This window comes from Elgaria multicarinata, chromosome 3 (genome assembly GCF_023053635.1).
Source record: "Elgaria multicarinata webbii isolate HBS135686 ecotype San Diego chromosome 3, rElgMul1.1.pri, whole genome shotgun sequence".
Taxonomy (NCBI): Eukaryota; Metazoa; Chordata; class Lepidosauria; order Squamata; family Anguidae; genus Elgaria; species Elgaria multicarinata.
In genome coordinates, this window is record NC_086173.1 from 169340806 (window position 1) to 169356031 (window position 15226).

General features: G+C 43.1%; 4 protein-coding genes across 4 annotated transcripts in view; 3 read left to right on the forward strand and 1 right to left on the reverse strand.

The window, feature by feature from the left end:
- Nucleotides 1-15226, forward strand: part of LOC134396268 (uncharacterized) — an 853762-nt gene that overhangs the window by 231857 nt on the left and 606679 nt on the right. The window lies entirely within an intron of this gene.
- The window catches only part of LOC134396322 (zinc finger protein 420-like), a 412724-nt gene that overhangs the window by 207823 nt on the left and 189675 nt on the right, over nt 1-15226 (forward strand).
- Nucleotides 1-15226, forward strand: part of LOC134396318 (zinc finger protein 345-like) — a 334491-nt gene that overhangs the window by 163399 nt on the left and 155866 nt on the right. The gene's annotated exons all lie outside the window — the stretch shown is intronic.
- The window catches only part of LOC134396288 (zinc finger protein 721-like), a 120042-nt gene that overhangs the window by 88091 nt on the left and 16725 nt on the right, over nt 1-15226 (reverse strand). Inside the window, exons 3-6 of one of the 2 annotated variants that reach the window (XM_063122724.1) lie at nt 15064-15169; nt 14720-14823; nt 14374-14500; nt 9851-12041 (exon numbers count right to left, since the gene is read on the reverse strand). In XM_063122724.1, the coding sequence (XP_062978794.1) occupies nt 9851-12041; nt 14374-14500; nt 14720-14823; nt 15064-15169 (2528 nt within the window). Of the gene's footprint in view, nt 1-7583; nt 12042-14373; nt 14501-14719; nt 14824-15063; nt 15170-15226 lie in introns of those variants that run through there. The other variant, XM_063122721.1, reaches the window with a different exon arrangement.

Here is a 15226-nt window from a genome sequence, read left to right on the forward strand (position 1 = left end):
GCCTGTTTGCATTCTCTTTCCCTCCTTATTGTTTACTACAACTTTATTAGATTGTAAGCTTATGCGGCAGGGTCTTGCTATTTACTGTGTAATCTGTACAGCACCATGTACATTGATGGTGCTATATAAATAAATAATAATAATAATAAATAATTATTTTGCTTTACAAATTTGTGATAAAGGCCTCCATCACACCTATTTTCCCCTCTCTGGTTCGTCTCTGTGTTTTTTACCTCTGTTTATAAGCGCTGCAAGGGCTCCCTCACACACGGTCCCTTTCACATGGGTTTTTGCTTGTTTGCTCTTATTTATTTATTTATTTATTGCATTTTTATACCGCCCAATAGCCAAAGCTCCCTGGGAGTTTCACAAAAATTAAAACCACGAAAAGCATAAAACAAACAGTAAAAAACAACAACACCACAATATAAAATACAATATAAAATAGGGTGACCCTATGAAAAGGAGGACAGGCTCCTGTATGTTTAACAGTTGCATAGAAAAGGGAATTTCAGCAGGTGTCATTTGTATATATGGGGAACCTGGTGAAATTCCCTCTTCATCCCAACAGTTAAAGCTGCAGGAGCTACACTCAAGTGACCAGATTTAAAAGAGGGCAGGGCTCCTGCAGCTTTCACTGGTGTGATGAAGAGGAAATTTCACAAGGTTCTCCATATATACAAATGACACCTGCTGAACTTACCTTTTCAATACAACTGTTAAAGATACAGGAGCCCCGTCCTCCTTTTCATAGGGTCACCCTAAGAGACTAGTAAAGTTGGAAGGGGGCTATAAGGCCATCAAGTCCAACCCCCAGCTCAATGCAGGAATCCACCCTAAAGTAGGGTGACCATATGAAGAGGAGGACAGGGCTCCTGTATCTTTAACAGTTGTATAGAAAAGGGAATTTCAGCAGGTGTCATCTGTATATATGGAGAACCTGGTGAAATTCCCTCTTCATCTCAACAGTTAAAGCTGCAGGTGCCCTGCCCTCTTTAAATGTGCAGGAGCTATACTTGAGTGACCAGATTTAAAAGAGGGCAGGGCTCCTGCAGCTTTAACTGGTGTGATGAAGAGGAAATTTCACCAGGTTCCCCATATATACAAATGACACCTGCAGAACTTCCCTTTTCAATACAGAGATACAGGAGCACTGTCCTCCTTTTCATACGGTCATCCTTATATAAAAGCACAACCAGGAATTCTCTTCCACTCCTAGGGTGACCATATGAAAAGGAGGGCAGGGCTCCTGTATCTTTAACAGTTGCCTAGAAAAGGGAATTTCAGCAGGTGTCATTTGTATATATGGAGAACCTGTTGAAATTCCCTCTTCATCACTGCAGTTCAAGCTGCAGGAGCCCTGACCTCTTTAAAATCTGGTCACTTGAGTGTAGCTCCTGCAGCTTTAACTATATACAAAGGACACCTACTGAAATTCCCTTTTCTATGCAACTGTTAAAGATACAAGAGGCATCCGGACAACCATCTGTCAGGGATGCTTTAGGGTGGATTCCTGCATTGAGCAGGGGGTTGGACTCAATGGCCTTGTAGGTCCCTTCCAACCCTGCTATTCTGTGATTCTATTATTCCATTAGCACACGCCCCCAACAAAGGAAAAAACAAGAGGGGAAAATAATCCAGACTTTCCCCGCACCAAACTAAAATGCAACGGGGTGGGGGGAAGGAGCTGGATGCGTGAAGGACGTGGACAACATCATGTCAGTAACGGGCTGCAAAACCACATACTAGGAATGGCGAGAGTGCGATAAATCGCTGGTGTGACGGAGCTCAAAACTTCTGTTTGAATATTTGATCTGCCTGCCTTTTTCCTCCCAGTGAAACAGCTTTATGAACTTAAGAGCCACACTGGGTAAAATTGTTGAACTAATCTGTGACCTTCATTTATTAAGACATTTGTAACCCACCATATATCACTGGGATCACAAGGTGGCATACAGATAAAATCAGAACAACAGAAACATAAATAATGTATGCAGCTAAAAGGAGTATTAAATTGTTAACAAATTAAAACCAGTAGACAGTTTTTTTAAAAAAAAATCTTTTAAAAATATGTGCAACAATTTATTTATTTATTGCATTTACATCCTGCCTTTTTTCCTCCAAGGAACCCAATGCGGCGTGCATAATCCTCCTCCTCCTCTTCTCCATTTTATCCACACAACAACAACCCTGTGAGGTAGAATCATAGAATAGCAGAGTTGGAAGGGGCCTACAAGGGCATCAAGTCCAACCCCCTGCTCAATGCAGGAATCCACCCTAAAGCATCCCTGACAGATGGTTGTCCAGCTGCCTCTTGAAGGCCTCTAGTGTGGGAGAGCCCACAACCTCCCCAGGTCACTGATTCCATTGTCGTACTGCTCTAACAGTCAGGAAGTTTTTCCTGATGTCCAGCTAGAATCTGGCTTCCTTTAACTTGAGCCCGTTATTCCGTGTCCTGCACTCTGGGAGGATCCAGAAGAGATCCTGGCCCTCCTCTGTGGGACAACCTTTTAAGTATTTGAAGAGTGCTATCATGTCTCCCCTCAATCTTCTCTTCTCCAGGCTAAACATGCCCAGTTCTTTCAGTCTCTCTTCATAGGGCTTTGTTTCCAGACCCCTGATCATCCTGGTTGCCCTCCTCTGAACACGCTCCAGCTTGTCTGCGTCCTTCTTGAATTGTGGAGCCCAGAACTGGACACAATACTCTAGATGAGGCCTAACCAGGGCCAAACAGAGAGGAAATAGGACCTCACGTGATTTGGAAGCTATACTTCTATTAATGCAGCCCAAAATAGCATTTTCCTTTCTTACAGCCTTTCTTGCAGGTAGGTTGGGCTGAGAGCCTGTGACTGGCCCAAAGTCAGCCATTGGGTTTCCATGGCCGAGTGGGGACTAGAACCCAGATCTCCCGACTCCCAGTCCAACACTTTAGCCACTCCGCCACACATGGAGAATTTAGCTCTCAAAAGCTTTGATAAAAATGAAGCCTGCTCCAAGGGCCTTTTCTTAGCCAGTTATACCTCCAAGTGGGTCTTCTCCCACCCCATAGGAACCAGGATTGGGGTTTACACTCACTTTTAGGAGAGGAAAAGCAGAGTCAACTTTAGAAGAGGAAGGAGCCCAGGGTGGGTTTCAAAGGCGTAACGATGAAAAAGGAAAACATGGTACTTATTCACTAAGTTTAAAACAGGGAGAGTAACAAAATACAATGCAAACATGACACCAGGACAGCTTTTTGCCCACGGATGGGATTTCTCCTCCCCACACCCAGGATCTTTCGAATTCTGTCCCTCCCAGCCAGGTGTTTTCTTTGAGTTTCTTACAAGTGTTACCATGACAGGGCGCCTCGCTTTCCAAGATCTTTTCATGTCACACAAACATCTGGGAATGTCTCAGAACTTCAGGACAGTTAGAGGAGTGGTCAAAAAGTTCCAACTCCTCATTTAGCTTCTGTGGTGCTTAATTTCAAGATCCACTCCAATTTAGTTTTGAAATTAAAAGTGGCTGAGGTCATTTTATTGGCCTTTTTTTAAAACACACACACACTGTAAAATCCTACTTCAAAGCCACAGCTGTTGGAGAAGACATGATCAAGATCCCAGACACTCTCTCTCTACACATCCGGGAGTCTGAGATCTTGACCATGTCTTCTCCAACAGCTGTGGCTTTAAAGTAGGATTTTACAGTGTGTGTGTGTTTTTTAAAAAGGCCAATAAAATGACCTCAGCCACTTTTAATTTCAAAACTAAATTGGAATGGATCTTGAAATTAAGCACCCCATCTCCGCAGAAGCTAAACGAGTTTACAATTTCTTCGATTGTAAGATGCCATCGATTGTAAGATGCACACTAATTTCAGTACCACCAATAGAAAAAAAAACCCTAAGACACATCCGCGATTCTAAGACGCACCCCATTTTTAGAGATGATGGGGAAAAAAGTGCTTCTTAGAATTGAAGAAATAGGGTACATCCCATATATGTATATACAGCCCATAGACAAAAATTCTAGATTACATTCTTCGTTATTTATTTATTTATTTATTTATATATTTAGAATCATAATAATAGAATCATAATAAAACAATAAGAAGGGGAAGAGAATGCACCAAACAGGCACAGGGTAGACAATTTAGTTTTAAAACTAACAGTATAAAAGAAAGATCAAAATCAAGTTTTAAAAGCTTAAGAAAAGTTTTTAGCAGAGCTTTAAAAACTGCGATTGAACTTGTAGTTCGCATCTTCCCTTGAGCAAATCTGTATATTGCTGGATGGCAATGATTTATTTATTACTGATCTGGTTGCAACATTCACCTTAGCTTCTAGTCTTTAAAGACTAGCCTTTTCCAGCAGGCCTATCCAGATCAATGTAAAATCAAGATTTTTTAAGATGTATTGATTCCTGTTCTAATGTTGTTCCCTGCCTCGATCCAAAGGGAGAGGCGGGTAAGAAATTTATTATTATTATTATTATTATTATTATTATTATTATTATTCATTATTATTAACTAAGTTGAGAGCAAGACTCCCAAGCTGAAGATTTCATTCTTGTATATGAACAGTTTCCCAACTCGTGAGTTAACGTACGCTAATATGATTTTTATATCGCTATTCCATTTGTGTTCATTACTTTTATTTTACTTTAAAATCATCCATTTTTAACGCATTTAGCTTAGCTTATCTCTTTACTTGTTTTTATGATGTCAAATTGTGACAGCTTGTCGCTTTTAGCAATAAAGATTCCATCGAGATGCCAGACTCAGGCATTGTGAAAGCAGACACTGTGTCACTACTGGGCCTGGGACTGACTTGAGCCAGGCAGAGGTACGTGGTGTGGTCATGTGGCAATGACACTCTGCGTCCCAAGGACAAACCCTGTGAAAGCATCAACCAGTTGGCATTTCCACTTCTGTCCCTCCCAGCCCATTCCAGGATCCCCTATTTATGGGGAGGGAAGATGGTGCAAGGCCTTCAAGAGGCAGCTGGACAACCACCAGTCAGGGATGCTTTAGGGTGGATTCTTGCGCTCAGCAGGGGGTTGGACTCGATGGCCTTGTAGGCCCCTTCCAACTCTGCTATTCTATGATTCTAAGGCTTGGGTCTCCTGGAGGGACCCCAAGTGGGTTAGTCATCTTGGGAGGCATGGGGCTCTGTCTCTCTCTTCCCACCCACCCCGTCCTTCTCTGCTCCTGCCTTGGGGGGCTCCTTTTCCACCCCCCGGGACTCCCTTGCATTTTGCAATCGCCTGCATTTTGCTCTTTCCACCCTCTCCCCCCTTGCATTTTGCAATCGCCTGCATTTTGGTCTTTCCACCCCCCCTCCCCTCCCCGGGACCCCCTTGCATCTTGCACCCACCTGCTCCTCTGCAGGGGAAGAGAGGCTGAGGCTGCAAACACCCTGCAAACCTCCCAGGTTGATTTCCCAAGGGTGGGGGGGAGGCGGAAGTGAGCGCATTCCAACAGCCTTGGCTCGTCAAAGGGCCTCTCTAGGACCCAGCCCACTCGCTCTCTTTAACCCTTGGATGGAGGCAACACTAGAGAGCCGCAGAGGGTTACTCCCTCATTCAGGGTCATACTTCAATTGAAATAAAGAAAACGTGTCCAAAAAATGTGCACAATTTTTCTCTTTTATTTATGGTTGCATAGATCAAACAATATGTAAACTTACTAACATTTCAATTTCTGCTCAGTCTTAAAAGTATTACTTGGTCCTTCACTTCTTTAATACACCTTAATTCATTGCTTACAATTCCTAACTTCTCGCTGGCCAATTGACTCCCCAAATTAGTTAGGGTGACCCTATGGAAAGGAGGACTGGGCTCCTGTATCACGAAAGTTGTATTGAAAAGGGAATTTCAGCAGGTGTCATTTGTATACATGGGGAACCTGTATATAATGCAATATATAATATATATAATATTGTATATATATACTGTATATACAGTATATGCATATATACAGTATAAATGCATATATTATATGTATATAATGCATCACAACAGTTAAAGCTGCAGGTGACTTTGAGCCAGTCACAGACTCTCAGCCCGACCTTCCTCACAGGGTGGTTGTTGTGGGGATAAAATGCAGAGGAGGATTATGTATGCTGCCTTGGGTTCCTTGGAGGAATAAAGGTGGGATATAAATGCAGTAAATATTATTATTATTAATAATAATGATGATGATGATGTATAAAACAGAGTGACCCTATGAAAAGGAGGACAGGGCTCCTGTATCTTTAATAGTTGTATTGAAAAGGGAATTTCAGCAGCTGTCATTTGTATATATGGGGAACCTGGTGAAATTTCCTCTTCATCACAACAGTTAAAGCTGCAGGAGCCCTGCCCTCTTTTAAATCTGGTCACTCTAGTATAGCTCCTGCAGCTTTAAACGTTGTGATGAAGAATTTTACCCGGTTCTCCATATATACAAATGACACCAGCTGAAATTTCCTTTTCTATTCAACTTTTAAAGATACAAGAGCCCTGTCCTCCTTTCCATTTGGTCACCCTATATTAGTTAATCTTTAAGGCGCCAAACAGCTCTTCGCTGGTCCAATGAGAAGATTAATCTCTAATCGGGAGGCACATTGGCTTTCAAAATTGCCTCGATCAGGTAGCTGTATTTATTTATTTATTACATTTTTATACCGCCCAATAGCCAAAGTTCTCTGGGTGGTTCACAAAAATTAAAACCACAATAAAACAACCAACAGTCTAAAAACAGCAATACAAAATACAGTATAAAAAGCACAACCAGGATAAATCCACACAGCAGAAATTGATATAAGATTAAAATACAGATTTAGAACAGTAAAATTAAAATTAAGTGTTAAAATACTGAAAGAAGAAAAAGATTTTCAACTGGCGATGAAAAGAGTACAGTGTAGGCGCCAGGCGGACCTCTCTGGGGAGCTCATTCCACAGCCAGAGTGCCACAGCAGAGAAGGCCCTCCTCCTAGTAGCCACCTGCCTCACTTCCTTTGGCAGGGGCTAACGGAGAAGGACCCCTGAGGATTTTTTGGTTGCATAGATCAAACAATATCTAAATCTTGGGCAAGTACATATGGGAGGAGGCGTTCCTTCTGATAACCTGGCCCCAAACCATTTAGGGCTTTGAATGTCAATACCAGCACTTTGAATCGGGCCCGGACCTGGACTGGCAGCCAATGAAGTTGTAAAAGGACTGGCGTAATGTGATCTCGCCAGCCAGTCCCTGTTAGTAAACGGGCTGCCCTGTTTTGTACCAGCTGAAGCTTCCGGACCGTTTTCAAAGGCAGCCCCACGTATAACGCATTGCAGTAATCCAAACGAGAGGTTATCAGAGCATGGATCACTGTGGCTAGGCTATCTCCGTCCAGATAAGGACGCAGTTGGTAGATCAGCCTAAGCTGATAAAATGCACTCTTTGCCACTGAGTTCACCTGTGCCTCAAGTGATAGTTCTGGATCCAAGAGCACACCCAAACTACGGACCCGACCCTTCAGGGGGAGTGCAACCCCGTCCAGGACAGGGCAAACATCACCTCGCCAGACAGATGAACCACTCGCTAACAGTACCTCCGTCTTGTCTGGATTGAGTCTCAGTTTGTTAGCCCTCATCCAGTCCATTACCGTGCCCAGGCACTGGTTCAGAACAGCCACTGCCTCACCTGGGTTTGAAGAAAAAGGTAGCTGTAATCATGGAACGATCCTCACAGCACTGGGGACTCACATTGAAAGGCAAAATTTATTCCTCCCAGATGCCCAGGCAAAGGCCGAAGCCAGGATTACTCAAACAGTTTTGGAAGGTGCTGGGTCCAGGAACTTTTCTGCCACATTTTGAGCACTTGATGCTAATTTGAATTTTCAATGGATCATTAAGGTTTGATGGGTCAAATATTGTACTATAAATGTATTCATTCTTCTGGAACCGACTCTTTTAAAACGAATTGCTCTGCTGTACTGAAAGATTTTACCGTATGGTCACCCTATTTAATGGATCATGAGCTGCCCAGAGAATGAGGCAGAAAAATGAAAGCCTCTTTCATGGGGGAAGGAAACTTTCAGGAGATCCTCCCTTACTGAAACCCTTTCCGCATTTTTGGTTTTTCAGATGTATTGCGTTGACTGAAGCTTTCCCCCCACTCTGAGCATTGATAGGGCTTCTCGCCAGTGTGCATCCTGTGATGTTTTTTTAAGGTTCATACTTCAACTGAAACCCTTTCCACATTTTTTCTCTTTTTATTTTTTGGTTACATAGATCAAACAATATCTGAATTCAATAAACAAAAAACCTACTGTTTACAAAACAACGTTAAAGGCTCTACAGTTTTCAACCAAACTCCCAAAAGCAGGGAAATTGGCTCACAGGCCTATAACGCCACATCCTCCCTTACTGAAACCCCTTTCCGCATTTTAGGTTTTTCAGATGTATTGCATTGACTGAAGCTTTCCCCCCACTCTGAGCATTGATAGGGCTTCTCGCCAGTGTGCATCCTGTGATGTTTTTTAAGGCCCACACTTCAACTGAAACCCTTTCCGGATTTTTGGATTTTTTATTTTTTGGTTGCATAGATCAAACAATATCTAAATCTACTAACAGTTCAATTCCTGCTCGGTATTAAAATATTAATTGATCATGTACTTCTTTAATACACCTTAATTCATTACTTACAATTCCCAATTCTTCGCTCGCCAATTGACACCCCAAATTTCAATTCAGACATGTTGAAAGAGAGCCTCGTTTCCTTTGATCTAGGCTCTCCAGAGACCGGTATATGCCGACGGAGGCCTGCGCCCATGATCTACGGTAACCCTGTTCAGCGGTTAAGCACTTTGAGCTAAAAATTATGGCATTGCGTATTGCGTGAATCAAGACTTAGCAGGTCGTGTGACCCATTACGTGGGCTGAATAACCACGGTTTAAACACGCTGACTAACCATTTGCTGCAAAAGGGATAACCATGGCTTAGCGTGTTGTCTGAACAGGCCCATTATTGACAAATTCAATACATTTCATCCGTGCTCCTTCAAACTTGTCTGTGATTGTCCTTGGGCTATCCTTAAATTTTGCATCAATTCCTTAAGGAGTGCGCTCCGCTACACTCTCAGATACCACCTTTCAGTATAAAGGCTTTCCTCATTCTTCCAGTGTTTTACTATCTTATGTGAACTGCCTAGAGAGCTTCAGCTATGGGGAGGAATACAAATGCCATAAATAAATAAATAAAATATATACTTAACCAGGCTAATCTCTTAAAACATGGATTTCCTAAATCGATTTACCTTAGGGCATGCCCACAACAAATTTATTTATTTATTTAAAACATCTGTATCCCGCCCTCCATCACTTTGATCTCAGGGCAGCGTACAGATAAAATCCAAAAACATAAAACAATATACACAGCTAAAAACAAATTAAAACCTTAATCAAGTTAAAACCTACAATTTAAAAGGAGTAAATGCATGAAGGTCACCTCCTAACACTCAGGGGATGCCCCAGAACTCACCACTGATCATTTCCTTGGTGTGAGTTACCATCTGTGGGTCAGTTTTACCATTACCTCCCTATTTTAAATTGAGATTGTTTTAAGCGGATACTTATCCTGCAAAGCACTCCACATTTCTTTTTCTGTGTGGATTCCGAGGTCTGTTTCCCGCGCCCCCCAGAGTGGATCACTTATGCCTGTTTCAGATGCTACAATTCAATGAGGACCACATTTATGCATCGAAAACGGCAAGACACTTTTTGGGCCTGTTCACAAGACACCTAAAACCCTGCTGGTTAAGGCTTTTTAGTTAAGAATTCAGGTTTCATAGGGCTTCTCGCCCATGTGAATTATTCGATGCGTCTTAAGATGACCGCTCTGACTGAACCTCTTTCCACACTCCAGGCATTCATAGGGCTTCTCCCCTGTGTGGATTCTTTGATGTTTATTACGACTGCCGCTGTGACTGAACCTCTTTCCACACTCCAGGCATTCATAGGGCTTCTCCCCTGTGTGAATTCTTTGATGTTGATTAAGGTCATTGCTCTGACCGAACCTCTTTCCACACTCCAGGCATTCATAGGGCTTCTCCCCTGTATGAATTATTTGATGTTGATTAAGGTTGCCGAGCCGACTGAATCTCTTTCCACACTTCGGGCATTCATAGGGCTTCTCCCCTGTATGATTTCTTTGATGTTGATTAAGTTGGCTGCTCTGACTGAATCTCTTTCCACACTCCAGGCATTCATAGGGCTTCTCCCCTGTGTGAATTCTTTGATGTTGATTAAGGGTGCTGGTGAGACTGAATTTCTTTCCGCACTCCAGGCATTCATAGGGCTTCTCCCCTGTGTGAATGCTTTGATGATACTTAAGGTTGTGTCTCCGACTGAACCTCTTTCCGCACTCCAGGCATTCATAGGGCTTCTCCCCTGTGTGAATTCTTTGATGTTGATTAAGGTCGCAGCTCTGACTGAATCTCTTTCCACACTCCAGGCATTCATAGGGTTTCTCCCCTGTGTGAATTCTTTGATGTTGATTAAGTTCACTGCTCTGCTTGAACCTCTTTCGACACTCCAGGCATTCATAGGGCTTCTCCCCTGTGTGAATTCTTCGATGATACTTAAGGTAGTGTCTCCGACTGAACCTCTTTCCGCACTCCAGGCATTCATAGGGCTTCTCCCCTGTGTGAATTCTTCGATGTTTATTAAGGTCGTTGTTCCCAATGAATCTCTTTCCGCACTCCAGGCATTCATAGGGCTTCTCCCCTGTGTGAATTCTTTGATGTTGATTAAGGTCAGTGCTCTGACTGAAGCTCATTCCGCACTCCAGGCATTCATAGGCCTTCTCCCCTGTGTGAATTCTTTGATGTTGATTAAGGTCACTGCTCTGACTGAAGCTCATTCCGCACTCCAGGCATTCATAGGCCTTCTCCCCTGTGTGAGTGCTTTGATGTTTATTAAGGTTGCTGCTGTGACTGAAGCTCTTTCCGCACTCCAGACATTCATAGGGCTTCTCCCCTGTGTGAATACTTTGATGTATATTAAGGCTGCCGCTGTGATTGAATCTCTTTCCGCACTCCAGGCATTCATAGGGCTTTTCGCCCGTGTGAATTAGTTGATGATGATTAAGGTTGCTGCTGTGATTGAAGCTCTTTCCACACTCCCGGCATTCATAGGGCTTCTCGCCCGTGTGAATTAGTTGATGCGACTTAAGATGACTACTCAGACTGAACCTCTTTCCGCAATCTTGGCATTCATAGGGCTTCTCCCCTGTATGAATTATTTGATGTTGATTAAGGTTGCCGAGCCGACTGAATCTCTTTCCGCACTTTGGGCATTCATAGGGCTTCTCCCCTGTATGATTTCTTTGATGTTGATTAAGTTGGCTGCTCAGAACGAATCTCTTTCCGCACTCCAGGCATTCATAGGGCTTCTCCCCTGTGTGATTTTTTTGATGTTGATTAAGGGTGCTGGTGAGACTGAATTTCTTTCCGCACTCCAGGCATTCATAGGGCTTCTCCCCTGTGTGAATGCTTTGATGATACTTAAGGTTGTGTCTCCGACTGAACCTCTTTCCGCACTCCAGGCATTCATAGGGCTTCTCCCCTGTATGAATTCTTTGATGTTTATTAAGGTCGCAGCTCTGACTGAATCTCTTTCCACACTCCAGGCATTCATAGGGTTTCTCCCCTGTGTGAATTCTTTGATGTTGATTAAGTTCACTGCTCTGCTTGAACCTCTTTCGACAATCCAGGCATTCATAGGGCTTCTCCTCTGTGTGAATTCTTTGATGATACTTAAGGTCGCAGCTCTGACTGAATCTCATTCCGCACTCCAGGCATTCATAGGCCTTCTCCCCTGTGTGAATTCTTTGATGTTGATTAAGGTCACTGCTCTGACTGAAGCTCATTCCGCACTCCAGGCATTCATAGGCCTTCTCCCCTGTGTGAATTATTTGATGTTGATTAGGGTTGCTGCTGTGACTGACGCTCTTTCCGCACTCTAGGCATTCATAGGGCTTCTCCCCTGTATAAATTATTTGATATCGCTTAACTTGTGAGTTGCTCTCCCTGAAATCACCTGCAAGAAATAATAAATATAATGATAATAATATCTTCCTGAAATTAGGGAACAAACCAAATCAATAAAAAAATATTTGGTTGGAGAGGAACTTCCTTCCAAATATATTAAATATCCGCCAGTGATCAATAGATCAGAATTAGAGTGACATTCAGCGCTTTCATTTATATAGAATAACTCTTACAAAGGACCTCAAACAATGAATGAACATGAAATACAAAATGCACAAAATCTGCCCTTTTGTCCTAGCTGATTATTTAACTGGGAACTGGACAAGGGGAATTGGACCATCAGGGTTCTTTCCAATGTCTCAGTTGCTTTGGAAACCCTCCGTCATGGCTACACCAGTAAGGAAATTCTGAGAAAGGAAGTGGGTTAAGATGGAGTGAGAAACAAGACCATCTCACTGGGTTGTAGTATTGTTTTTAACAGACTGAAATTTCAAAATGAAGTCTGTCCTGCTGTCTAGTCGTATCTCAAAATGGAAAGCAAACTGTCCCGAGCAAGATTCTGATAATATGCCGAATTCTGCTCTCCGTTGCTTCCTGCATGGATAACATTATGATAATATCTGTCAGGTCTTCAACATTATCCAGATGCAGTCATGGCAGCAAAGCAAGATGGGTTGGCAGCCATCACTGCCACGGAATCAATATATATAAAAGCCCAGAGGCCTCCTCCAAGCCACTTATGCAAATAGGAGAGAAGGCAGAGGCAGTGCATTGGACTACCGGTTGGTGATGTCACAATGACATCGCCAACAAGTACGCCAATTTTATTTATTTATTTATTTATTTATTACATTTTTATACCGCCCAATAGCCGGAGCTCTCTGGGCGGTTCACAAAAATTAAAAATTGCATGTTCTCTGTCCAGTCTAAATGGAAAAAGGCTGTGAACGAAAAATTGTGCATTTTGGGTTTCTCGCGAAATGCCATTTTGACATTAGGCCTTTCAGAAGCCAAGGAGGATATATATCAGCGTATTAGTGATATTGAGTTACAAGATCATATAAGAGCAGCAACCCCATATCCTGAATTTAGAGATCGGGGGAAGGCTCTCCTTCCTGCAATATATTTAACTTCTTTAACTATTCCAAAATACAGGAAAGCCTTCACGCAGGCTAAATTTAATGTGCTTCCCTCTGCAGTTTTGGAGGGTAAATTTAATAATATTCCATATTCTAAGCGCCTATGCCCCTGTAAAGCTGACATGATAGAAACTGTGGATCATGTATTGTTGTACTGCTCCTTTTATTGTGACTTTCGGCATACTTTCATCACTCCTATTTTACAAGGAATACCTGGGAAATCTGATGTGTTCTATACAGACTATCTTTTGGCTGATCAGAACTCTCAAATAACCTCCAAGGTGGCTAAATTTTGTGCTGCGGCAATTGCTTGTCAGCGTGGGATGATATCATCTGATTGTGACAATGTTTTAATCTATTAAAATATGTGGGACATATTTTAACTGATTAATTGTTACCATATATTGTTTTATTCATAGTCTGATTTTATTCTGTTGGTTTGGGAATATTATATGTGCTTATATTGTTGTGTTGTTTTGCTGGTCTTGTGACCGTAAATAAAATTCATTCATTCATTCATGTTCTCTGCTATTTGCACTTACAGGCCAAACCGCTGCCTCTGCATTCTCTCCTATTTGCATATTTAAAAATTCTGAGCTCACAGGGCCTTCTATGGAAGTGCCAAGTTCCGAAGAAAGCGAACTGCCAGGAGCTTCCGGCTTAGCAGAGGGGCCAAAACCCACAAACCTCCTCACCAGACTGCTCCTCTACACCTGTCGTATGACGGGCTTTTTTGCTAGTAAATCTATAAATGGCCTTCTAAAAATGTTCTGTCAAGTCTCCAGAGTGCTTTCCTCCTTGTCTTTTAGCCATCAAACCAATTGTTCCATTGCCTTCAGTCCAAGGCCCTGGAAGGACAGTGCAGGAAACTCCCCCAGCAAGCAAGAGAAAACCATCTGCATTCATTCGTCTCCATTGCCAGATGGTCACATTTGATCCTCCTCCCTTGTGCAGGTTACAGGACTTGATCAGGTGCTCATCACATCATGGATCATGCTGTCATTAGGAAAATGTTTGCTTTCATGGTGGAGCTTCTCTAACTTGATCGAGAGGGCTTGAAATTGACTTTAGAGGTTGTGGGTTCTCCACCCTGGAGGTTTCTAAGAACAGCCACTTCTCAAGGGTGGTTTATTGATTTTGAATTAAGCACTGACACAAAGAAAGAAGAGCTGAAATTCCACCTTCCAGGATCTGTCAGGAAGGCAACGAGGGAGCCCTACCCAGAGGGGTCCCATTCCTTACCCAGAGAGGACAGGATCCCATGATTCTCCTCCATGACTTCCTTGTGCAGAGTCCTCTGGCCTGGATCCAGCAGAGCCCACTCCTCCGCCGAGAAATGCACGGCCACCTCCTCAAAGGTCACCAGACCCTGAAAGCAGCATCAGAAGAAATGTCATTCTTTTTACGCATTATGTAGCAATCCATGAAGGCAAGGATGGTGAGGTCCTCCTTCTCAATGCCAGAGCTTCATGAGTGACATTCAAGGCCTTCCTAGCAGCCATCTTGGAGACAAGCAAAGGCTAAAGGAGCAGGTTCTTCCAGCATTAAAGAGATGTGCAGGGGACAGAGGCCCCCAGAACTCCCGTACCTGCCCAGGCTGCGCAGAAACCGCTTCCACTCCACCACCAAGTGAAGGAGGCCTAGAAGGATCTCCCAGGATCAATTCACTCTCTCTGTGGGTCTTTCTGCTCCCTGAGAGGAAGGCAAAGAAGGTGAGAAGGTAAGTTATCATTCGTAAGCATGTCTATTTTCATTGTTTTACTGCTATCAATGTTTGTCCCCATTACTAAACAATATTTCCTTTTTGACTATCTAGAGAAAAAGAGTCCCTCTTCTTCTGCAAAATCAGGCTCGAGGAGAACATTAAAGCAGCTCATGCACCTCATGCATAATTGCGGGAGGGAGGCCATGGGGCAATATGTGGATCCTTACCCAGTGAGGAGGGTCTTAAGTCACCCTCTTCCAAGGTCCCTCTGTCAAGCGGAGCCTTCTTTGCCTCAGGGAAATCTGTGAACATCTTGGCCAACTTCCCCTGCAGCTGGAACAGAAGGAAGGAACCCAGAGAGGGAAGGAGAGAAATGGGTCAGGTCAAGGC